We start from the raw sequence: 26,627 nt of genomic DNA, 5'->3' as shown, positions 1-26,627 counted from the left end.
CCACCGTGGTGAACCAGTCGCCTGGCCCGATTGACTGCAACAGCTGTTGCATCGTCAACATTTTGAACCTCCTTTGGCTCAGATACAGGTTGACCTGTCTGAGGTTGAGGATCAGTCTGAGACCACCATCTTGCTTGGGCACTAGGAAGTACCTGGAGTAGAACCCTTCCTCCAACTGGAGGAGGTCTATCGTGAATAGCTGCTACCTCTTGGATACCACAGCGGTGTCCTGTGGGTCTGTGACTGATGTTGTAGTCACGCCACAGGGAGGGGGACCGTGCTTGAACTGCAGTGAGTAGCCAGTCTGAACGGTAGTAAGTACCCAGATGTCTGTGGTGCACTGACGCCAATAGTCCAGATGGCTGCCTGAGAAAGGGCCCTGGGCCTGTGGTAGCAAATTCCTAGGGCTGCTGCTCAGCTTGTGGCTTGGACTAATGCTTCTGTCTCTGCGCATGGTGGCGGAACCTATTACAGCTTCCACGGCGAGCAGGTCGGTTCCAAATATCATCTCTGGCAGTGGGCGCAGACGACTATGCTGGTCTTTGCAGCTGCTGGGTCCTAGGGTGCCAATTTGCTGCTGGTTTACACACTGGAGGTGGTCACTTGGGAAGCAGGTGAACCAGCTCCTTCGTGAATTCCCGCGCGCAGTGAGAGCGCTGCAGCATCTCGTCCACCGCAGGACCAAACGTATGCCCTGGTGTAATCGGGGCATCTAACAACGGAGCCTTGTCCCTGTCAGGCACGCTTGCCTGGGAAACCCACAGTCTTCCCGTTGAGTTTGGACACACGGAGCAGGTTCTTGTTAACCAGGCACAGCTCATCCAACTGTTGTAGTGCGGGCCTGTGGTTCTCTGAAAGGGACCTCGGCAGATGGCACTGGTAGGCTACCAGGATGCTATTATAATTGCCCAGCATTGCTTGAAGATCACCTCAGGCACGCTTGAAGATCACATCAGTGACCTGCTTGTTGGGGCAAGTAGCGCTAAATTAGGCGGCAATAGAAGCTTCCACCGGCGGAAATTGGGCCAGGCCCAGCTTCTCTGCATCAAGTACTCTATACAGGGCATCCATCGATCAGTAAACAGCAGGAGCTGTTGCCGGGTTGTCCCAGGAAGACTAGATTTCAAAATGAAAATGCAGGTGCACTGGGGGAACACACAGGAGAGATGGAAGGCACATCATCGAATATGGACTGCCTTGTTTCACCTTCTGTAGGCCAGGACACTTGCAAAATTGCAGTGGCCCTTTTTATCAGCTGCTGCTTTGCTGACAGGGAGAGCTTAACTGTAGGGGATGCACTGTCAGACTCCACATCCTCAGATGAGAATGCCAGCTCCTGTTCGCCCGCCTCCTCAGAGGTGGCGATGGACAGTATGTCCTCCTGTGGCCAATCTATGCTCGTAGCCCCCTGGGGCCCCACAGTAATTCTGTGAGAACAGTTCCTTGGTGGGAAACAGCTGCCCACAGCTTTTCCAGTCCGGTACCGGTGCAGTGGTTTTAGCACCATGTAGGACCAGATTGGTACTGGTTCGGAACCGGGACGGTACCGGGTCGGTTCGGTCACTTTAGCACCAGGTCGGTACAGTATGGTACCGGGTTGGAACTGGGTCAGTTCGGTACCGGTTCTGTGACTTTAGCACCGTATCGGTACGGTTACGGTACCGGGTTGGTATCGGGATTGTACTGGGTTGGTTCGGTACTGGTTCTGTGACTTTAGTACCGGGTCAGTATGGGTACGGTATGGGTCGGTACCAGGACGGCACCGGATTGGTTCGGTACTGGTTCTGAGATGGAAGCGTTGGTTTGGTACGGGTAGGATACCGGGTCAGAACCGGGTCAGTTCGGTACCGGTTCGGTGACTTTAGCACCGGGTCAGTATGGGTTCGGTCCGGGACAATGCTGGGACCGGTGCGGTTAACCTCGGTCCTGGTTGGGTACCGATACCGTACCGGGTCAGGAGCAGAGACGGTCGGTGACCTCGGTACGGGGTCGGGAGCGGACCGGGTCGTTGACCGTGGGTGACAGTGTACAGGGATCCCCACCTGTATAAGCCACTGGCAAAACCACTCAGTTAGTACCACACACAAGACTGAGAGAAGCCTGCTTGTTAGAATAGTACTAACAGCCAAGATACTGTGGAAGAGATTGCAAGCAAGCACAACCGAAGCAGGTATCTTGGTCCTGCGAAGTGCTGCTGAGCCCAGCAGCTGCTTTTGCTGCGTGTGTGCTATAGCACCACGTTGCAGAGAGGTCTGAGCATAGTCTCTAAAATAACAGAAAACACACAAGAGAAAAAAATGTTCTCAACAAATACAGTGATTTAAACAATTACATAAATAATATTAAACGTCTCGTATTTTTAGCCAAAGCCAAAATGAGAAATAAATAACCGGAGCTATTGCAGCCTGGGGGGGTTGAGCACAAAGTCAGCCGACTTATGCTGATGGATCCCTGGGAAGGCGCGACTCTAGCCGCTGGCTTCACGCGGGACACAAGGCCACAGTGGGACGTAACAAGCAACAGGCTGTAGTGCAGAAAGTATGCGTAATTAGTCAAAACTATTACAGCGATTATATTAATATCATATATCATTTGTGTAAAACACAATAAATGCAAAATATATAGCAGATAGAAGTAACAAGTACTTTCCTGAACAAGGCTCTCTGTCAGGTCAGTCTTAAAGGAACAATGGCGATGAGATCTGTGAGCGCAGTCTGTTTGTATAGAGAGCAGCTTTGGTATGTCTTATTCAGGTTTCAGGTATCTATACAGTAAATACTCATATGGTAACAGTTACATTTCATACTTGAAAGGGAAACACACCGTCATCACTGCCCCAACTTCATTGGGGTGTGTCTCTTCAGGAATATGTTAAAAAAGTGTACGCCTACTGGCAATGACCAGAGAGAGGACACACCTCTGATCTCAAACCCATGCAGTAACCAGGCATCTTGAAAAGACCTTTGAGAGAGAGTTTAAATTTGTAAAAATGTGTCAGGATGTTAACAACTAAAAAGAAAAATTACAGGTACGTTTTTAAATAGTTGTAGCAATATGTGGGGTAACGCTATATTTTTCGAACCCCGCTATTTACTCTTTAAGGTAAAGTTAGGTACAGTCGGAGACCAAAGGGCCCAATTAGCAGTAGGATAAAGGCAGTTTATCCTACTGCTAATTGTAATAAAAACTGATCTAGTTCCAGAACCAAAGTAGGGCACAGACTACATGAAGACTCCAACCAGAGCCCTTTAAAAGAGCTGACCAAGGTATTAAATTAATTGTATCAAAATTTTAAGCATTATCAACCTATACTTATGGTGCAGATTTGTTGTTTCTTTGCTTGTTTTTTTTATTTTATTTCATACTGTACTTTAATTCAGGACATACAGTTTTTTCAAATACATTATCATGTTGATAATTAAAAAAACATTTCATACCACAGTTCAGCGACTTCCACACCTCCTACTATCTCCCCTTAATTTCAACTGGATACATGCACATTTAAGAATTTACAGGTTAATGGGTACTAAACAAGGGGTACTTTTATGATGTGTCACATTAAGATTTGCCTTCCCACTGCTTTAAGAAATGTCATGGCACTGAGGTTCTATCAATGGGGCAATTTCCATGGAAAAAGAAAAATTAGTCTCACCTTTTTCTCACTGTATTTTGGTAGTACTTTCGTGTTGTGTGTGTTTCCATGTAGTTTTCTTTTAGACAGAGAGATTCTCGTTCCAAATGCAAATAACCAAATTAATATTAAAATACGGGAGGGTATATTTAAATGTTTGTGTCTGTTTCAATTTGTCCTTGCGCTCCTGCTGATATTGTACAGCTTTCCTAAACTAGGTTTAAGTGTGTAACTTGCCTATTTTGACCACCAAAAAGATGTAATAAAGAAGTGCAGACACCACGTTACACAAATACTAATACAAAAAAAACATTCCATAAAAAAGCGCTGTGTACTATCGTAGTATTATTTGCTAAATATTTTTGGATTCATATATATTTATTATAAACCTATTATTATTATTATTATTATTATTATTATTATTATTATTATTATTAATTTGTCATTTAGCAGACACTTTTAATACTACTACGACTACTACTACTACTACTACTAATAATAATAATAATAATAATAATAACTACAACTGTCAGGAAGTTTTACAGCTTCCAAGCTCAGTACCAGTTGGAAATTTTGGCAAGCTGTAGCATTGCAGCACAAGTGTCAGCAACAGATCAGTTTTATCGCACAGTTTCAATTCAAAATACTGCATTAGCTCATTATCTCACGATACTTTATAACTTTAAACACCATAGGAACCATGGCCCTATCTACACACTGTAAGGAGTTATAAGCTAGTTTTACATTTATCTTAAGGAGCGGTCAAAGGTCACAGTTAAGGCAATTTCTGAATAGAGCATATATGGGTTCCTATATGTGTTCCATAGTAACCATTACCCTATCTGCACTTTGTAAGGAGTTATAAGCTAGTTTTGCATTTGACCTTAAGGAGAGGTCAAAGGTCACGGTCAAGGCAATTATTGAATAGAGCATATATGGGTTCCTATATTTGTTCCATAGTAACCATTAACCTATATGCACTGTAAGGAGTTATATGCTAGTTTTACATTTGACCAAAGATTTTAAAAGGTTTTGAAAGAAATGCGTCAGGCGGCCATCTTGGTTTAGGGAAAAAATCACAATTTTTGAAAAAGTCAGCTGTACTGACACAGTGATTATGCTTGTCATCTTTGGAGTTAATCAACTAAACCGTGTTCATCTGAAGCGGTTTTAAATTTAAGAACGAAACGTAGGTCTGGCGGCCATCTTGTTTTACGAAAGAACACCATTTTGCCATATTTGAATTCCATTGTCCACAGGATGATGCCTACCAAGTTAGTTGGTTAAAAAATGGTTTACAAACAGAAGCAGTTTGATGTTTGGGGCGCGTTTTGGCGTATTTGGTGGCAGCCATTTTGATTGGCTGCCACCGGTTTCCAAGAAGATTATTTAGAAAGGTTTTTCCAAAAAATGTGTCAGGCTGCTATCTTGGTTGATGCAGGAGCACAATTGTTTTTGCATCTGAACTGTAATCTACACAGGATGATACCTGCCAAGTTTCATGTTGATTGGTTACACCACATGCGAACAGGAGCAGTTTAAAATTTTGGGAGGAAAAAACGACAATAGGCCTTTTTCCATCCAACTTTTAAGCTTGGTAAAACTTATGCGAATAAGAAAATATATGCAACATATGACAAGCTTGCTCGCTAGAGATGGTTTTATTTTTTACTCGCATAACAAGCTCGCTCGCTAGAGGTGGTTTTATTTTTTACTCACAGCGACATTTTATTTGACACTTGCATGGAAGAAACGTAACGAGCAAATTTCTGGTCCTAGCGCCCTTCTTTGCCATTCCAGTGACGTCAAATTGTTTAATGCCCTATTGATAAAAAAAAACTGTTGGCAGACATGGATTAAAGAAGAAACACAATTATTTTTACAATTACTGAACGAATATCATGTTGTCTCTGCACTTGATTTGTTTACGTTTTAAGTTTCTACCCATTTCAATTTTTTAAAAAAAGGTCTATTAAAAAATGCTATTTGTTTTCTACGAACAGGTAGTCTGCTCCCTGACTATTTTAGGAAATCCTTCTGAATCATATTATACGTTAATTCAAATCATGTGATGAATACTATCTATATATGGACTGTATTGGGGGGGGGGGTTCCCCAAATATAAATTAGAAATATTATTATTATTATTTTTATCGCTTCACTGCCAAAATGCACTGATTTGCCTGACAATCACACAAGCAAATCGTATTGAATGCGTCACCTTTTGCTAAAGATATTAATTTAAAATAAATTACTGAGTACCCCCCCCCCACCAACTGCAATTGGTAAATGAGAGAACTGTCAGTATTATTTTATATCATTTCAGATGTACGCAATAACACAAACTGAGAAATAATGTTGGAATTTGTTAATCTTTTTATTCCTTATTCAGTAATTATTTTCTCGTATTTTAAAAATGGGCTTTTGATTGGCTGATTTGGCGCCACTAGTCTCCTCAAATCTCCACTGGTGTGCCATGCAGTGGCTTGAAACCTAGTCTCCTGAAACCAAGTTCCAAGTGACAAAGTGGCTCTGTGTTCCCTCAGCTTTAAAATTAAGTTAAGCAAACTGAATTTGTAATTACAAAGTGTCTTTTTTCTTAATAAGAGCATCCATTATATATATATATATATAGGCTCTCTGTGGTTATGTATTTGTTGTGTTCTTGTTGTTAGGATCCAGTATATTAGTCCATATGAGTTCAACACATTTCTGAGAAGATACTGTTGTAATCCACTGGGACTTTGTTATGTAGTAAGTTGTGCAGCAAGCTGATGTTTAGCCCTGTATTTGTCTTTTTGAACAAATTCATGGAACCAATTATTTTTTTTTCATGTTTTCGTACTTTTAAAACAAATCTTGCTCAATGAATTTGCTCAAGCCTGATGTTGTTGGTAGATGGGAGCAATATACAGCAACGCTAATAATACATATTTTGGTACAAACGTGACTTTCTTTTCCTTCGTAGGTACCCATGCTACTTAAAGCTAGTGTACAATGAATAGCATCGTCTAGGCCAGAGCAAAAAGCGTAAAGGCTATGTTATTTATTTATGCTTTTATTGCAAAGGGTATTTTTGTATTTGTAGTAGCTTCAGTATTTTTTGTAACCTTGCTTATAAAACTTAACTATAAAGCACTTTTTATAAGTCAAATGGCAATAATCTGAAATGTTGAATAAATGGTGTCACGAAAAAAAAAAAAAACCACTTAAACACTGAATAAAGAGGTCTTTAAACCGCTCGTTGTATGCTTATTTTTTTCCTATTCGGTCAAAGAACTTGCCAATGAAGGACTGCTTGGCAAGGCCTTCAGTTATAGTAGAAAGTTGCGCGAGGTTACGTCACAAACGGGATTTCACTGCTGAAGTCTGGTAAGTGTAATGCACAACTTCCAGACATGTTTACATGAAAAAAAAAACTGAATTTTTGGTAAATTGTACAGCTTTTTAGCGTGCGAAGGCGATTTACCCACTCTTTAAAGTCATACAATGTTTTAGACACGCACTCCCTATAGAGTGTGGCATATGCTCCTACGTTAGCTGTATGGAAACCCAGCCAATGATGTTTTGACTCAACAGTGCAAAACAACAGGACAATCAGATTCCTTGTTGAGGAAATTCAAGTCCACATGCCACACAGGCTGCTTTGTGTTTTAGTACAGATGAGGGTGTGGGATAGGAACCTTTGCATTCCTGATTTCTATATTCTTTCTGCATTATGGTAATGTGCGTATCTTAGACAATCACAAATTATTCCCCCAGTTTGAATTCTGTTCTTATTAACATAATAGCATGAGTTAGCAGAATGTTACAGACCTTCAGCTAGTGTAGCAGTTTCTCATGACTAAAACAAAAGATTAGAACTATATTTAGAACTATATATTTCAAGGACTACATAGCCATTTTAAAGCAGCCTAATGTCAAATATAATCATAATACAGTATATGCTTACCATTTGGGGACAGTGAATGCTGCAGTTACATCACAAATACAACTTAGTAGGTTTTAGGACATTAAGCCTTTGAAACCAGTTCAAGAAACATTCTAGTTGGTATTAGCTTTGATGAAGCTGGTTTTATATTTATTGTATTTTATATTATGGGATTCATTGGATGATGGGAAAACTAAATACTGGAGCCTGAAAGTTACAAACACCACACTGATCTGTCAACCAAACACAAACTTGAACCTGGAAACGGTTTTGTGGCTTCCATAAAAGATGTTCTCCTGGCATAGTTTTTATTGTTTTCTTATTAATATTTCTTGTGTTAAAGATGTAAAGTGTGACAGGGATGGCTGCCATCAGGCTAGAATGCAGGAACAAAACACAAGGCAGTACTGCGGCGCCATGTTTATTTAAACACAACAAATAAAATAAAAGGTTCAAAACAGAAAAACACTGCACCAAAGCAAAATAAAATAGATAAACAAAACTAAGTCTTGAACACAAAATAAAGCAGACCTAAGGTCAGGCTGGGCAGTTGCCTTCACTGAGCCTTATTTATTTTTCTTTTACTTTTCGTTCTCGCTCTTGGACTCTCCACTCACTTTCATTCTCTCTCCTGCAGGTTTTTATACAGGTGACCATCTCCCGATTAGCAACAATTAATCAATAAATTCAATCGGGAGATGGCCACCTTCTGCACGAGGTTTTTGTATGATGGAGCTTCCCCATCCACGCTGCCTTCCCCATCCTGTTCATATACATAATAAATCACAATAACAAAACATCGTATTTTTAAATCCAAAACAAAATACATTCAAACCAATACTAAAAATAACCAGTTCCCAAACAATACATTTTAAATCATACAATAATAATCACCTGTGCTAAAATAAACAAATACATTTAAACAGCTGGGCTTTGCCCTGGCCTCTTTTATATGTGAGGGCTTTTCTACCGCCCTGCTACACGCAGTTAATACAGTATACATATATTAAATCATTATAAGTACAAGTTTCAGTTAGACATTTCAGTCTTATGAATGTCCTCCTGATGTACTTCTAAATGTGTGGTTCTACTGCAAGTATTTTTTGTATTTTGCTTTTGTAAGCCAATAGCACAGCCTCCATATTAACCTATGTGTGGCCTATGCTTTTTCCCTAGATTTAACCTCTGTATTCAACCATCATCTGAGGTTTGTTGTGGTTCATTTTTATGAAGGAATTTCTTCTCTAACGGATTGCTTTCTTTCTGTACGAATGAAAACCTAAGCATTCAAGTTGACAAATTAATGCTCTACAGTTCAATTGTGGACACTTTAAGCCAGTCTGTATCTGGTTGCACAGTGTCTAAAAGCCATCAGTCACAGTGTAAACTGTCAAATAGTCATGCAGTGTTGTCATTTAATCATAGTGCATTTAATCTGTGTTTGAGTCACAGCTGAGCTAGTGGAAGAGCTCCTTTAACGAAACTCGTACAATGTTTGTCTCCAGACCTAAGAGTCATGGGTTTGAATCTCATCTCCCAAGTGTTCAAAAGATTGAATTGTTTGTCAGTTTCTACAGAATAAGCCTTATTCAGCTGTATATCATTTTGGTTTATTTTAATACACAGTAACAGAATACATTACTTTTGTAATACAAAACTGCATACAGTACTACATTTTACAGTTTATAGAAATATAAAAGTTAATTTACATTTTTTTCTTCATTTTTGGTATCTATTACAGTTTAGTGATTCCATTTCTATAACAAATTGATCAGGCATCTCATGCAAGGGACAGCCCATTTAGACAACGTCAATGCTACATATTGTGTCTCAATTTTTTGTCCAAATACTAGAGCAAGGGTAAGAACCAGAAAGAATGCGGTTGAAAATTGTTCTCTGTATGAATATTACTCATTCAGTTTGGCACATTACTGCTAATGCAGGTGTTTTGTCCTGTACAGACATAGTGGCCCATTACAAGCAGTACAGATTAACAGCATTCTCATGTCTTATTACTTTGGTAACGGTTGCATGGGTTAGATTACTGTAGAAGCAATCTTGAGTGAACATTGTGTGAGGGCAGATTAATATGGATTTATGGAGTGTACAGTGTCCTTACTACCAGGACAAATTAAGCAAAACCACATTAGAATGAAACAATACTGTATTTGACAAAAAGCTTAAAAGCAATTAAGTTGATTAGTGTCATACATTCATAATTGGAACATATTATACAGTTGACCTCTGATTATTATTATTTATTTCTTAGCTGACACCCTTATCCAGGACGACTTACAATTGTTACAAGATATCACGTTATTTTTTACATACAATTACCCATTTATACAGTTGGGTTTTTACTGGAGCAATCTAGGTAAAGTACCTTGCTCAAGGGTACAGCAGCAGTGTCGCCACTGGGGATTGAACCCACGACCCTCTGGACAAGAGTCCAGAGCCCTAACCACTACTCCACACTGCTGCCCTGAGCTAACAAAACTTCATTTCAGTTCATAACATTGTATAGCCTGGAGCATTGCGCCTTGATTGCACACTATTCAGAATGGGACAAGTATCATGCAAGATAACTAACTGAAAAAAGAGGAATTGAATGCTAAATACTAGGTGCACATTTCCCATGCAATGCGTTTACTATGGATGGGGCAATCTGCCTGCAATTTGCTCATAAGGGAAAATAAAAGCTGCTGTGTGTGCACCCTACTCTGCAAAAAGGATAACTATTACAGATATGTAAAAAAATATGTTGTGGTCAAATGTTTTGTGTATTGTGCATGACGAGAAAAAGTGCATGGATTATGGGTAGAGTGTAGGCATCTTGTAATACATACGATTGTTATTCTGTTTCAGCTGATTGCATCAACATGGGAAGGTGCTTACAATTTGCAGTGTCAGAATCTCCACAGTGCTGGGGAAGCGGACACAAGGGTAAGATACAAAATGAATGCAACATATTGTTACACTATCTGTGTTCTTTGTGATATAAGGGCAGAGTTTGATATATATTATAATGTATATGCAAACAGGCCGATTAGAAAGTCAGTTGGTGTTTTTACAGCGTGTATATCACACTGAAAATGCTGCATTCTGCTTTCATTGTTACAGTATTTTTGGACACCAGAAACAAGCAGTCAATGCAATACCACTTGTTTGACTTCACTAACTGTACTGTTAAGATGTAGTTTGCAAGTACAGAGCAGCAAAAGAACTGTGAAAACTATCTACTATCAACATTATTGTGATTACTTTGATATTACAACATACAAAAAGAGTTTTAACCAAGTAGGTTACTTTACCTGAGTATTACAGTATCCAACTGCACTGTAATTACAGAGTGTCCTTCGGACCTTTCTGCCGAGCTCCCTTTTCAAAACAGCAACACGCCGCTAAAAACCTGACAGACAATGTAAAAGAAAAAGAAAACAGGAAACCATACAGCCTGCCCTATAACACTATCGACAGATGGGACAGCCCCAATTAGTACTAATCGCGATCTAATGTTACCTTTGGTAAGGTAATGAGTGCCAACTGGGTTCTGCAAAGACATATGTAAAAGGTACAACCAAACCTAAAATAGGATCTGAACAAACCGACTAAAATGTTCTCATAAAATGGTATAGTCCATGATTCTGCTGCTGCTATACATCTATATTAGTTCTTTAGGTTTATAGTTTAAGGGGGAACTTTTAAAGCAATAGAACCTGAAGAAGAAGGCTTTACCATCTGGTAAGGCCCGACTCGTGCTGTTAAATGTCCCGAGCCGAAGCCAATGGCATTTAACATAATGAGAAGGCCCTTACTAGACAGTAAAGCCCTCTTATGACAGTTTTATTTCTATTAGAAAATGGATAAGTTAAAAAAAATATAAATTAAAGTGTTTTTTTTTTTTTGTGAGTTTAGACAGCACTAGTTTTTGTTGCTACTGAATGGTTTGCTCAGAATACCATGTGTGTTCTGGTAGCTTCAGGCTACAACTGAAAATATCAAATTTATTTTCTGAGTTAGTATTGGTCTCGTCACCTTCACGAGTGTCGGAGCAAAGCGGAGCCACCAAAATGTGATATTTTCAGTTAGGCCGTGGCATATCCTCTATTTACACAACTCGTATGAGAATAAATTCAGGTACTTAATTTTTACATTCTGTCACCATAATAATATCATATCTATTAGTGATCTGTGTTGAGATGAAAAGGGATTTTTCACAGCTTAGGTTTACTAAAACAATACATTGTTCTTGCCTTTTATCAACTTACCATAACAGGTTGCTAAGGTGTTGTGGTGGTACTACTTCTCCAAGCTGATTGAGTTCTTGGACACCATATTCTTTGTTTTACGGAAGAAGAACAATCAGATTACTTTCCTTCACGTGTATCACCATGCATCAATGTTCAACATCTGGTGGTGTGTTCTCAACTGGATACCCTGTGGACAAAGTAAGTAAAAATGAGTCATAGATAATAAACGAATAAACGAGTCATAGATAATAAAAACGTATAAAACAATAGTCTACAGTTATATTTACACAGGTCTGTTACACCTGCTCTTATGTAAAAACACAACTGCAAGTTTTAGTCAACAAGTTCTATGTGAGTCATATGAGGAGCTCCCTGGTACCCTAAAGAGTCTTGTACGCATTGCTAGCTGTTTGATTTTCATAGGTCAAAAGACCCTATTAAATTATCTTATCAGTGGCAGTGTTAAATCTTCTTAATTCTAGAACAGAAGGCAATAGTAAAGGATATGGGTTTGCCCTAGCAGAATGACTAAACAATTGTGTTATAGTCATTCATATTACTGATTTTTTCTAAATGTACTTTACAATAAGAAAGTTTAACGATATACTAAGAATTTACTGTCCTTCATAATGGTTAACTATGTGTATTAACCATAGTTATCAACGAATAGCCCTTTGTCTGTGCTTTCACTATGATTTTACTATGCATGACTTATTCAGCTACCGGTATGATTTTTACCATACATGCCCCAGTAAACTTATATTAGGGGTTAATTGTCACTGAACTCAGAATCAATCTGATCTGTGAGGTTAAGATTATTAAAATAGAGATAGGATATAAAGTCAATGAGCTCTTAATTAACCATGTGCTTGCCTGTTTCTTGTAGGTTTCTTTGGTCCTACCCTGAACAGTTTTATCCATGTATTAATGTACTCCTACTATGGGCTATCTACCATTCCTTCAATGCACAAATACCTCTGGTGGAAGAAATATCTTACTCAGGCTCAACTGGTAGTGTATTTATTTTACATTTTTTTTAAATCATTCATATACAGTATAGTTTTACATGCTTTTATAATTAGCTACAAGACAAAATAATAAAGCACCTTTAACCAGTTTGACAATTGAAAAACAGCTGCCTTGACACTGTCTATAGGGGTCTTAGGACCACTATGGCCAGCCAGGATAGCACAGATTTGACGTCACGAGTCTGTGTTTCAATTGTTCTGGAGGGATACATGACTATTCCTTAATGATTACAATCTCTAAATCCTTCATGGAAGTTGTGGTGTAAATCTGCAGCAAAGTCTGTTCCCTTTCAAGTATGAAATGTAACCATTACTGAATGGGTATTTACCTCCCAGAGACCCGAAACCTAAATAATATATAACAAAGCTGCTCAGCCGAGCCTGTGATGCAGCCATGCCCACCCCAGAGAGATCTCAGTGCCATTTTTCCTTTCAAAAACTGACCTGACAGGAGAAACTATTCAGATAAGTACTTCTTACTTTTTGTGCTGTAGATTTTTCACATTTGTGTTTTTACACAAATTAAACGTGATATTAAAAATAATCGCTGTGTTAGTTTTACTAACTATGCGTATTTGTGCACTACAGCCTGTTGTTTGTTATGCCCCGTTGCAGGCTGCTTCGGTTGTGATTGCATGCAATCTCTACCACAGTATCTTGATACCATTTTGGTGACAGCTTTTTGCATCACCATTACAAGGGCTGTTAGTTCATTCTAACAAGTAGGCTTCCCTCAGTCTCATGTCAGTACTGACAGTGATTTTGCCAGTAGCTTTCACTGGTGGGCATCCCTGAACAGTGCTACCCACGGTAACTGCGAACCAGTGGACCCGTACCGGTACCGAGGTCACTGCATCGGTACCGCACTGGTTTTGACCCGGTACTGTACCGCACCATACCAACCCGATACTACAGTCACTGAACCAGTACCGAACCAAGCCGGTATCATCCCCGTTCCGACCCACTACCAACCGGTGCTTACATCTCCTGTCCGGTCTTGTCCTGGTCTTGAACAGCCTTGTTTCTGTCTTCAAACAGACTGAAGCAGCACCGGTACATTGTTACTGTACACTGCATTGCTACTTGCATAATGCCTGGGTTTTATCCTGCCTGTTGAGGACAGGCACGGCAGATACTTTTCCTGCCTGGGGCCAGAGCATGCAAAGGAGGCACTGGTGAACCACAGTTTCTGCGAGTTTTGTGCTCATTTCTCCAAGCACACACTGGAGAAATGTCTCCCGCAGCTCTACAGCGCGCTCTGCGTCTCTCACTCCTGCACAGCACTCTTCCCCATCACCCTCTGGTAGAGAGGTAGCTGCGTCCTCACCCCATGGCTCTGTTCACGGTCTTCCCCAAGGAAGAAGAAAAGTTGAAAAAGCTCTGGGCAGCAGTTTCCCACCAAGGAACGGTGCTCTCAGAGTTACTGTGTGAACGTTCACTCCGCCTGACCTCTTGAGGTCCCAGGGGGTTACGAGCGTAGATTGGCAGCAGGATGACATGCTTTCCCTTGCTGCCTCTGAGGAGGTGGGCGAACAGGAGCTGGCATTCCCGTCTGAGGACGTGGAGTCAGACAGCACATCCCCTGCGGTTAAGGTCTCCCTGTCGGCAGAGCTTCTGCCACTGATCAAGAGGGCCACTGCAGTCTTGCAAGTGCCCTGGCCTACAGCACAGACAGGGCAATCCATCTTTGATGACGAGCCTACCACCTCTCCTGTGTCCCCCCAGTACCCCCATTTTCTTTTTGAGATCCAGACGTCCTGGGGTCACCCGGTTACAGGTCCTGCTGTTTCCCGGTCTATGGACACTATATAGGGTGCACAATGTAGATAAGCACTCTTGTCCAAGGACGCTGTGGAGAACAGTGCCAGGTCTCGCAGGTGATCCTCAAGCGTGCCTATTCAGCCAGTGCGTTTGCGCATGGAAGAAGCTGGATGGCAGAAGCTTCTCAGACCCTACCTTTGGGTCTCCTGCGCATGCACCCTGCAGGCCTGGTTCAACAGCAGGGTTGTCTTGCCACTGTCTATAGGCACTCTCTTGGTGGAAACAGCCAGCCCATTTATGCCTCGGCATAGCGCTGGGTAGTGTTACCAGGTCGTCACCATGGATGTGTCCAGCCTGGGCTGGGGCGCTGTGTGGAATGGCAAGGGGGTGCAGAGGGTGCGGAACCCCCCCCTTGGTAGGGTCTCTGCATAAATGTTTTGGAGCTGCAGGCAGTTTACCTGGTCTTGCATATTTTTTTGCAGGAGGTTCAATGGAGCCATGTGCTTGTTCGTACGGACAACACAACAGTGGTGGCATACATACACCACCAAGGCGGCCTCAGGTCTCCCATCTCCATCGCGTGGCCCGCAAGCTTTTGCTCTAAGCACACGAGAACCGCCTCTCACTGAGGGCAGTATACCTGCCCGGGGTGACAAACTGGGTGACGGACCTCCTCACAGGGGGAGTTCCCAGCACCTCAGAGTGGCTTCACCCCAAGGTGGCAAGCCTCATTTGGGAGAGATTCGGGAGAATAGAGATAGATCTCTTTGCGTCCCAGGAATCGACCCACTTTCTCATCTGGTTCTCCATAACCAGGACCCGCTGACGATAGATGACTTGGCACACCAGTGGCAACTATTATATGCCTCCCCACCGCTCGCCATGCTCCCGCTGTGTTTGGAGAAAATCAGGCTGGACCAGGCCAAAGTGCTCTTAGTAGCCCCTTATTGGCCCAGGAGGCTCTGGCTTTCAGCCCTGATGCAGCTCCTGAGTGACCAGCCATGGAGTCTGCCCAAGCCCCTGCATTTGAGCCATCTGGGTCTGCCCAACAGGGTTATTGACACCCTGCAAAATGCCAGAGCAGCGTCCATGCATTCCCAGATGATTTGATTAAGATTGATGATTTCCATTACACGAGAGTAGATGTTAAAACTTCATGCTGATTTGAACTCGGCTCTCGCCAAGATAAGCACCAACTAAGACGTAGCTTTACAGTAAACTAATGTGATCCATATGTGTCTCTATCCATTTACGTTTCCTTCCATATGATGATTTAGATATCCTTCTGTCTGGTGTTAATGGCTGAAGTGTAAAGCTGGCTCCAGGGATCAGCTTATTTTGCCTCCCTGGCTCATCAGCACACACAACGGCTGCGATGCTGGCTCCGGGGATCAACCATAGTGCGGCCTCCCCAGCGCATCAGCATGACAACCGTCTGGATTGAGCTAAATAGGGTACATCTCTGGGGTCTTCAAGTGGGCACCTTCCATCCTCAGTGTTTCGTCGACTAGCCCACGACACCTCAAGAGGGCTCGACAGTGATTCTGGCGTCCCAGCATCACCCCCCTCCGTCCCCCACTCAACTCAGCCCAGCTTACTTACCTGTACATCAGCGTTTCTTTCTTTCTATTGTGCTTGAGATCCCCAGCCAGAATCTTTCCGTCTCAACCACAGCCAGTTGCTGCTCCTCTCTGCTGCTTCAGATAAGTTCTTCACTGTGCGACACAACTCTTGGCCACTGAATCCGACGTCTCTGAGAAACCGGGTTGTAGAGTGTGCCACAAATCCTCGACAACCCACTTCCACTGGGTAAACCCGGACTCTCCATCCTCGCTGTTCCGCTTCAGTGGCTAGTTGAGCATACCGCAGTTTCTTCCTCTCATACGCCTCATCTACAGCATCCTCCCATGGCACTGTTAACTCTACCAGGTGAACAAGGCGTGCTGATCCAGACCACAAGACAATATCTGGTCGAAGGTTAGTGGTGGCAATCTCAGGTGGAAAAATAAGGCGTTGACCAACATCTGCCAGCATTTTCCAGTCTCTAGCAGCTTCCAGTTGTCCTGGGCGAGGATTGGTTTTCACACCTTTTCTTGGTGGTTGCTCTCCTGGGCGGAGGAATGTTGTCTTTTGTGTGTAATGTTTTGATGGAACTGGTGGCAACTTATTGGTCATGTTACGCTTGTCTTCCAATGCTAAGGCCAAACATCGCAGCACCTGGTCCTTGGCTAACAGCCACCTTACATCCTGTCAAAATGTGCCTTAATGTTGTAGGTGATGAACACAAAGGACATGAGGGATCCTCTCCTACCCAGAGGTTTAGGTTCTGTGGTGATGGGAGAACATCATATGTTGACCTGATGAGGAAGCTGATCCTGCTCTGTTCCATTGACCATAGGTCTTGCCAGCCAATCTTGTGTTGTTCCACACTCTCCCATCTCATCCATTCTCCCTGCTTGGCCTGGGAAATGGCCTTTATACACCTCATCCTCTCCTCCTGCTTTTGCACCTCGTTGACTACCAGCTTCCTCCTTTGAGCTGGGGCTGCCTTGTGCCATGTAGGAGGAGCTGAACTGAGACCAAGACCCCCTCTTCCATGCTGAACTTGCCCCATGATATCACCAATTCGAAGGGCAGCCTTTGCATCTTCCACGGCTTTCTTTGCCACCCACTTTCTTCCAGTTTTCAACACAGGTGCTGCCTCCCTTTTTTGTCGCGTGACTCTACTAATGTCATTTCCAGTCTGACCTTGGCGCACTTAAACTCCTCGGTTAGAGCGGAGACTGGTAGCTGCAGTATTCCTTTACCATAAAGTCCCACTCTGCTGAGGCAGCGTGGAACTCCCAGCCATTTCCTGATGTATGAACTGATTAAAGCTTCCAGCTTCTCTACTGTTGTCAAAGAAACCTCGTACATAGTCAGTGGCCACAGCAACCTCGGCAGTAGACCAAACTGAAAGCACCAGAGTTTTAGTTTGCCTGGTAGAGCGCAGCTGTCTATGCTCTTCAACCCTTCCACTGCTTGTTGTCTAACTTCTCCCACACGAACTGTGTCCTTTAGATCCCCGTCGTACCATCTCCCAAGACTCTTCACTGGCTTCTCAGACACTGTTGGTATTGCCTCACCATTAATGAAGAATGTTTTATCTACTACTTTGCCTTTAATTATAGAGATGCTCCTTGATTTAGTGTTCTTGAATTGCATTCGTTATTGGTTAATTTGCCCAATAACCGATTAGTGCAGGCTACTGTTGTAGTCATGGTTGTCAAGTCATCCATGTATGCTCAAATTGGCGGTAGTCGCATTCCAGAAGCCAAGTGCTCTCCTCCTACTACCCATTTTGATGCCCTAATGATTACTTCCATTGCCATGGTAAACGCCAGTGGAGAAATGGTGCATCCTTCAGACAATTGCGAAAGCCTGCTTAATTTTTGCAGAAGCCAGAACAAAGGTTACGCTCTGTACCAATCCTGCTTTTTTTGTCAAAGACAATTTTAATGTCAACCAGTCTGTGGAACTGGAGGCTTTCCAGCCACCTCCTTTCCAGTCTGACAGGGAGCGGCAGCTCCATATGCTGTGTCCAGTGCGGTCCCTGGCATGTCATGTTGACAGGACGAAAAGTTAAAGGCAGTCCTATTTTTTGTCTGCTATGAGGCCAAGTCCCATGGACAAGTCCTGTCTAAGCAGAGGCTGTCCAAATGGAAAGCAGACACAGTCAGGACTGCCTGAGTGAGCCAACTTGTCCCCTCCAGAAAAGCTCACTGCCCATTCTACCAGGGGCATGGCAACTTTGTGGCTTTATTTCAGGGTGCATCTGTCAAGGACATGTTCAATGCAGCGGTGTGGGCTACTCCCCATACATTTACTAGGTTATACAGACTTAATGTCGTGGATCCTCAAAACCCTGGTTTTGGAACTAAAGTGTAAAGGGTGGCTTCTCAGTCTGCCCTTACAATACAGGGATAGAGGCGAGTTTCTTCCTTGATTTGTTAGCCCTTGGGTTCTGAATGGTAATGCCTAAGGCAGCCTCAGCTTAGCCTTGTAGCACTCTGGTTGTGCAGCAATCATGCCCTTGCGACAGCTCGGGTATACTGACCCATGTGGTAATAGTTACATTTCATACCTGATATAGAAATGTAACCATTAACATTCAAATTCGCTACGTCCATTATTGCAGCAGGCTTAAAGGAAAAATGATGCGGATATCTGAGCAGCTGTGGTATAGAGTATTCAGGTTCAGGGTTTTTAGGAGGTAAACACCCATGCAGTAATGGTTACATTTCTATTTCAGGGAACCAGGGTTATGATAAGAACCTAACGTCCAGCATAGCCCATTTTGTCCAGTCCATAACTGTAAATACTCAAGAAAGTCATAATGAAAAGAAACTAAGTCAGTAATACAGATAGTGGAAATATTAAACTTAGATATGGAAGTATCTGCTGTAAGACCCCATAATAAGCCCTGGAACAGTCTACTCTTTCATCTGTACAACAGAGAGATTAATCTCGTATTACAGAATACATGTCAGAGGTGTCATTTTCAAAAACAATTAGTCCATCAGCATTTACACAAAGGGGTGGGCTAACTATTACAGGGTTTTCATTTTTATGTACAACCCCTGTGTATTGTTTTCGATTCATTAAAGTCACTCATATCATGTGTGCCGGACCTGTGTCTCTTTTCTAGATTCAGTTCCTGCTCACTATAACACACACACTCAGTGCTGCTGTTGTCCCTTGTGGATTCCCCATGGGCTGCTTGATGTTCCAGTCTTCTTACATGGCCACTTTGGTTATCCTGTTTCTTAACTTTTATGTACAGGTATGTTTTTTTTTTGTTAATACAAAACTCTGAATACTGTAGAAAGGTATAGAAATGGCCACGTTAACATGTTGTGGTCTGTTTAAATGATCTTGTTATATTGCCCTCTAGTGGGCCTTGAAAAAAACACCTAAAATGGCTGCAGTTTAAAATTGAAGTACCTTATGCCAGGCTTTCCCAATCCTGTGTCTGATGGTTTTCTTTCCAACTGAGTTCTCAATTACTTAATCAAACCCTTAATTGAACTAATAATGTGCGTAATTAGAGCTTTTTAATTGTTCTCAGCTCCTCCGACATTTCATTTGTATTTTTGTATCAAGACTTGCACGTCAAATATCACAGGCAAGGTTGGGAAACATCTGATTATATGCGTCACGTGATACAAGGGGCTGATGCCATTGGCTAAACACTAGGATTTGATTGATAGCCGGGATCGGTCTGTTGACAGCGTTTTTATGCTTGTCAGGTCTTTGGCCCAAATCAAGCAAAGTATCTCAGCATAGCTGCGAAATAAGTGTTTGAGGCCTTTCTACTGAAGATAACTGTGTAGCACAGTGTGAATACCCTGCTTACTACGAAATTGTCAGTGAAATGAAATGCGACGTTTACCAGTTCTGGAAAAAAATGGAAACGAGATTCCCAGCTTAATCATTTTCTGCATACAAATGTACTTCGGGATGACCAGCACTCCAGAAAGGCCTCAAATGTACAACATGTTGTATCAGAATAATATGTAAACAAACCAACATGTAAAGTAACTGCAAACTGTACCACAGCAGAAGCAACAGATGCACACAGAGATAGTCTTTTTGAACTTCAAACGTTATTTTTTTTTTTTTTTAAAGGTATGTAAAACCTACAGTTTTTGTTTGCTGTCCTGTAGAAACCCCACCAAATGTTATATAAAATGAACATTTTTGTTTATAGTTATTATTTATTTATTAGCAGATGCCCTTATCCAGGGCAACTTATAATTGTTACAAGATATCACATTATTTTTACATACAATTATCCATTTATACAGATGGGTTTTTACTGGAGCAATCTAGGTAAAGTACCTTGCTCAAGGGTACAGCAGCAGTGTCCCCCACCTGGGGGTTGAACCCACGACCCTCCGGTCAAGAGTCCAGCTCCCTAACCACTACTTCAGGATTAAAACTTGAACCTGATGTGAAAACCATAATATATAAATAGATATTTAGATTAATTTTCCATTTTTCCTACTTCTACAGGCAGACTAATTTTATGTAGGTACTGTATATTGTATTAAAAAAAAAAATTAAAAATTTTCATCCCCGTGAACCTTCACACACCATGTTCCCTTTCCTCCGTGATTTTGAACAAATTTACTGTGACTGCGCCATGATTTTTAGTACACATTTCCGTGACAAAATCCCAGCCTTACTTATCAGTTATTAAAATAGGTATCACACAAAAAATGTCACTCTCCTCCATCTAAAAGATTGAAGTTGGCTTGTAGAAATAGAGAGGAATTTACCACAGAATGGTTATTCATTAAAAGAAATTGAGTCGCATTAAATAATTAATTATTGAATACTACACAGTTGCAGAGTAGTAAAAATGTAAATGAAAAACATTGTTAAATCTTTCTTGGTGTTATTTTGATAGTTATTTTTATGAAGTTTTGAGGTTGAATATTTCAGGCCAGGTTTGATAACACTTACGAGATCCTAAAACACTTTTCATTACTAATATTTAAATCCAGATTAAATAGAATTTCAAAATAAGAAAAATAAATCAGTGTTGAAGTATTTTTATTGGAGTTTCTAAATGCTGTGGGTTTACAATTACCAAAATTATAGATTGAACAGCAAAAAGGAGGTCATTGGCTTGCCAGAGCCTAATAACTTTTTAATTTCTAGGGGCTAGCAGCCACATGCTACTATTTTCTCCTTTCAGAAGTTGGCATCTCTGTAAGCAGCACAAGAAATATCTCGATAAACAATACAAACAGAAATGATGGTAAAATAATCAGGAGATCAGAAAGTAAGCACTATTGGTATATTAAAATAAACACTGTTTTGACTACAGGTTTTCGTTAAATGTCTGGGTGTAGCTTCTAGAAAGTGAATTCATGATATACTGAACCATTATTAAATATAGACTGAACTACAAAACACATTACGTATCTAATTATATCCAGTAGCGTACAGGTAAGTGGTATTGTATTTACAGCAAATTAAACTGTCAGATAGTTTTATGGCAATCATATATGTTAGTATATGTGTATTTTTTCCCCAAAAATGTAAAACACTCGGTCTGTGCTATCTGACGTTACATCTGCATTGACAGTACCATCTACCTGCATTTACTGTATTGTTTATTAAAAAAACACTGCTGAGATTATATAAATATATACAGTATATTTCCACCTCTTACAGAAGCCGGTTGTACTCCCCTAGGGTACTCCCTTTGCTCGTTATTTTAGGGTGAATCCACATTCAGTTTATATAAATTTAGCAGGACAAGGTAGTGATCGCTGCATGTGTAGATTTTTTTTTCGCAGCGAATTTCGCTTTTTTTTTCGCAGCGATTACGCTCAAGTGTGAAAGGTAGTATTCAATTCCATAGGTTCGATTTTTTACCATAGAAAACACAGCGAATAAACTATAGTGTGAATAGCCCCTTACTTATATAATTGTATAATTAATTTGAAATCTCCAACCGTTTAAAAGATGAAAACAATTTAAAATGGTCTAATTAAGCTAATGAATAGTTCAATTAAGGATTCAATTAAGTAATGGAGAACTCAGTTGAAATGAAAACCAGCAGACACAGGGGTTCCCCAGGACCAGGATTGGGAAACCCTGGCTTATGCAACTAGTGTATATTAATTAGTGCTTGGAGAACCAAGGTCTTTTGGTTTGCTAGAAAATTCACAAAAAGAATAGATCGTATGATACCTTTCATTTTGTTGGTTAAATTGCTTTAATATCGTTATTGTATATGTTTCTTACTGTTTTTTTATTACATGCATTTGGGATATTTTCAAAAACATAAAACTAAGACAAGATAAGGGTTGTTTTGCTATGCACACATTTCTCTCAGTTCTCTGAACAAATCACTTATTTAAAATCACCTTCCACACTCCTAATGTTTAACAGCACTTGGCTTCAATCTATGCCAAACACCTCTAGGAATACTATACACACATACACACACACAGTCACCTCCAAAATTATTGGCACCCTTGATAAAGATGAGCAAAAAATACTGTATAAAATAAACACAGGTAATGAGCTATATTTTATGCTCAAATATATGGGAAAACCATATTCTTTCATTCTAATACAATTGCTCAGAGAAAATGTTTATTAACAGAAATAAAAAATGTTCTCAAAAAGATAGGTATCAGAATTTTTGGCACCCCTAAAGATTCTTATAAATAAAATCAAACAAAATTAAATCTGCATTAACATTCTACTTCTTTAAGTTCATCTCAGTTTTAAGGAACTGTATTGTGGCCTTCCATGGCTTCCTGTTTCACTGGGGTATAAAAATGAGGTAACACGCATATGAAATCAATTTGTCATCCATCACCATGGGGAAAGGCAAAGAACTCACAAATGAAAAGAGACAAATGGTTGTTGACCTTAATAAATCAGGCAATGGGTACAAAACAATAACTAAAAAAATAAATATACCACTTACCACTATTAGGGCAATAATTAAGAAGTTCAAAACCACTGGAACAGTGGTAAACTTGCCTGGTAGAGGACGCAAGTCTATCTTGCCCCCACGCACAGTGAGGCAGATGGTTCGGGAGGCAAAGGGAAATCCAAGGGCCACAGTTGGAGAATTACAGAACTTGGTTGCATCTTGGGGGCACCAAGTCTCCAAATCTACAATTAGACGCCACCGCCATGCCAATAGGCTATTAGGAAGGGTTGCCAGAAAAGAAAGCCTTTATTGAGAGCAACCAACAAACGTAAGCGCCTGGAGTTTGCTAAACGGCATTGGCACTTTGATTGGAACCGGGTGCTGTGGTCAGATGAGACGAAAATAGAGCTCTTTGGCCACGCACACCAGCGGTGGGTTTGGCGTCAAAAGAAGGATGCGTGTGCAGAAAAGAACCTCATACCTACTGTAGAATATGATGGTGGATCTTTGATGTTATGGGGCTGTTTTGCTTCCACTGGTCCTGGGGCCCTTGTTAAGGTCAACAGCATCATGAACTCTACCCAGTACTAGGACATTTTAGCCAAAAACCTGGTTGTCTCTGCCAGGAGGCTGAAACTTGGCCGCAAGTAGATCTTCCAGCAAGACCCCAAGCACACATCAAAATCCACAAAGAAATGGTTAGTTGACCACAAAACCAACATTTTGCAAAGGCCATCTCAGTCTCTGGACTTGAACCCCATTGAAAACCTGTGGTTTCAATTGAAGAGGGCAGTCCATAAGCGCAGACCGAAGGATATCAAGGATCTGGAAAGATTCTGTATGGAGGAATGGTCTGATCCCTCCCAATGCTTTCTCAAATCTCATTAAACATTATAGAAAAAGACTCAGTGTTGTTATCCTTGAAAGGGGAGGGTGCACAAAGTAATGAAAACAAGGGTGCACACTTCATCTTTTTTTGGAAATAAATTTATAATTTCAGAAATGTGCAATTTTGGTTGATTCCATTGAATCATTAATAAAGTCAAATATATTCCACATGTTGGAAAATTACAATATAGCTCAGTACTGGTATTATTTAATTTATACAGTCTTTTTTGCTCATCTTTATCAAGGGTGCCAACCATTTTGCAGGTGACTATATGTACAGTACAGTAAATAACAGATGATGAAGGGATGGCGATGTCCAGTACGGTTTGCATAATAGAGGTCTTTGTTAAATCAAAGTTTGTATATTAGTACAGTACATACTCAAGTATTTTGATTGCCTTACAGACATACAAGAAGAAGCTTTCAAAAGAAGATGGATGGATCACAGCTGACATTAAGGACATCAAGAATGGCTATCACAACGGATATACAGCAGCAACTAATGGCTCAACCTCAAAACAAAAAGCTCAATAGAATTAGTTATATCTAGAATGCAGCAAAAAGAACTTGTCAGGTAGCAACAATAGACTAGAGGGTGTAGCTGACACTGTTATCCATAAGAGGGTTAATACCATAGTATCATTTGCAAAGCAGATTGACCTAGAAACTCTTAAGAGTTTATGAATAAAACTTTAATAACGCCAAACAACCATAATTAACCCCAACTGTCCCCCAGCTGAACATTAAGCTACGTTTTCATCTTCCACTGGGATTGAATTGATCTGGGATTGTTATCTCTCCAACTCTTGTAAGCAGTTCCCTAATGAGTGTCCAAGGACATGAGGCAGGTTTTAAATCTCCAAGTGCAGAACAATCTATTTCGGCTGAACATGAAGGCTGTGAATATATTTAACATGTACACCAGTAAAGGTGATGTGGCAGACTGTGATGTGAACGAAAGCAGCTCCAGTTGGAACGAGATTGAGTTTTACAGACAGGTTTCACGCTCTAGCTGAAAATGTTACAGAAGTAGAGCTTTTAGGACTCCCCATTGCTTAAGAGTTTTATCATTTTTCCTACAGATTTAAACATGGAATACATTAACTGCTAATTCCCAGTTGTAATTAGTTAAGTATTTATAGGTGTAATTTCACACTGTACAATATTAATTATTTGTACTTGTACTGTAACTGAGTGCAACTGTGTGCTGCTGCTTTCTAGGACTTCTTGGAAAAGAGATGTAGATCTCAATGGGTTATCCTCCTGGAGATTTAATTTAAATAGCCTACAAATTAATTCCTCAAGATGTCAATGCCTGTGTAAGTTCATCCCAAGGATGCAAACCACTGTTGAAAAAATTAATTAATTAATTAATTAAGTAGAACTTATGAAGCACATTTTGCAGCCACATCCTCTTCACTGTTGCTACCTGTCCAGTTTCCTTGGAGACGCTTCCCTGTGCTGTATCATTGAACTGGGCATATGACTTTTGATCCACTGAATATCAGCATCAAAAGGTGCTTGAATGCAAACCAGTCTCTGATTCAAATGAAGATTAACAACTTGTATTTTGAGTTTTATATACATTATAACAGTTTGTACCTAATTTTGTATTTAGTGTTTTATTTTGTTTTCTTACTACTTGTGTTTGACAATGAAAACTGTTGGCCTGCTCTTGGGAGTCCTGTACAATAAAAAAAAAAAAAAAAAGAAAAAACTCTACAGTAAGCTCAAATTCAAATCAAGTGAAACAGAAGTTGCATAAAATCACAATAAAACGAATCTGATAAATCATAATCTTTGGTCAGTGTCCAGACAGGCCTGAGTTATCATGTGAAGGCAAAATACATAGATTTGTTAAACAAAATACAGCAGAACCTGTCATATCCAATTGAATTGGTTCCAGGGTCCATTGGATATGTACAAATATATCTCATTGTATTTTGTTTTGTATCTGCAACGGAATCCATTCTATCCTGCTACAAGCTGAATGTACTGTTTTAGATCCATAATAAAATGTCCATTGATCAGTTTCCATTATTGCCGTTCAGTTGGTAGCAACACGTGTAAATAACATGCCAGAGGTCCATCAGTTAATAGAGGGGATCATATGTTACAGGATCAGTTATGACAGGTTCTACTGTAATAAAACGTAAACTATCCTACCAGTAAAAATAACTGTCTTAAAACTTGTATACCATGATAAAGGTGCTTAATGTTTTTCTTAATTCACTGTTTTACATGGATCCAAAAACTACAGCCTGAGATGGTCAGCGACATAAAAGAAAGAAATAGAGATTAAAGAATGAAATAGAAAAAAAACAATATCTGTGCCCTTTATTGGGAACATAAAAAACTAAAATCAGTTGAACTTTGTGTGACAGCCAGTGGTAAGGAAGGCAAACAAGAGTCACACAAAGGAAATATGTATTTTAAAATAACACTAAAAATTTACAAAATATAAATCGAACGTTTGTCCCTTTATGGCTTTGTCAGGAGCTGCAACACATACACACCCAAGCAGACAACTACCACTGTGTCTAACGGTAAAGCTCACAGGGATTTGCTCACCTTGAGTTCCCAGGTTGTATTTATCACAAGACTAGTCATTCCCCTTATATACAGGTGGTCAGGTTAAACTGGCAATCAATTAACCAGTTTCACCTGGCCACATTCTCACCACACATAATTTGCC

General features: G+C 40.6%; 1 protein-coding gene across 2 annotated transcripts in view; it reads left to right on the top strand.

The window, feature by feature from the left end:
- Window positions 1-25,965, top strand: part of LOC117435692 (elongation of very long chain fatty acids protein 2-like) — a 50,685-nt gene extending 24,720 nt beyond the window's left edge. For both annotated transcript variants that reach the window (XM_059014750.1, XM_034059048.3), the window contains 5 exons: window positions 10,428-10,505; window positions 11,839-12,010; window positions 12,699-12,823; window positions 19,289-19,423; window positions 24,338-25,965. In XM_059014750.1, coding sequence (XP_058870733.1) covers window positions 10,428-10,505; window positions 11,839-12,010; window positions 12,699-12,823; window positions 19,289-19,423; window positions 24,338-24,466 — 639 coding nt within the window. In that variant the 3' untranslated portion in view covers window positions 24,467-25,965. The remainder of the gene's footprint in view (window positions 1-10,427; window positions 10,506-11,838; window positions 12,011-12,698; window positions 12,824-19,288; window positions 19,424-24,337) is intronic.
- The last annotated feature ends 662 nt before the right edge of the window (window positions 25,966-26,627 follow it).

This window comes from Acipenser ruthenus, chromosome 3 (genome assembly GCF_902713425.1).
Source record: "Acipenser ruthenus chromosome 3, fAciRut3.2 maternal haplotype, whole genome shotgun sequence".
Taxonomy (NCBI): Eukaryota; Metazoa; Chordata; class Actinopteri; order Acipenseriformes; family Acipenseridae; genus Acipenser; species Acipenser ruthenus.
This window is presented reverse-complemented; position numbering and strand designations above follow the sequence as displayed.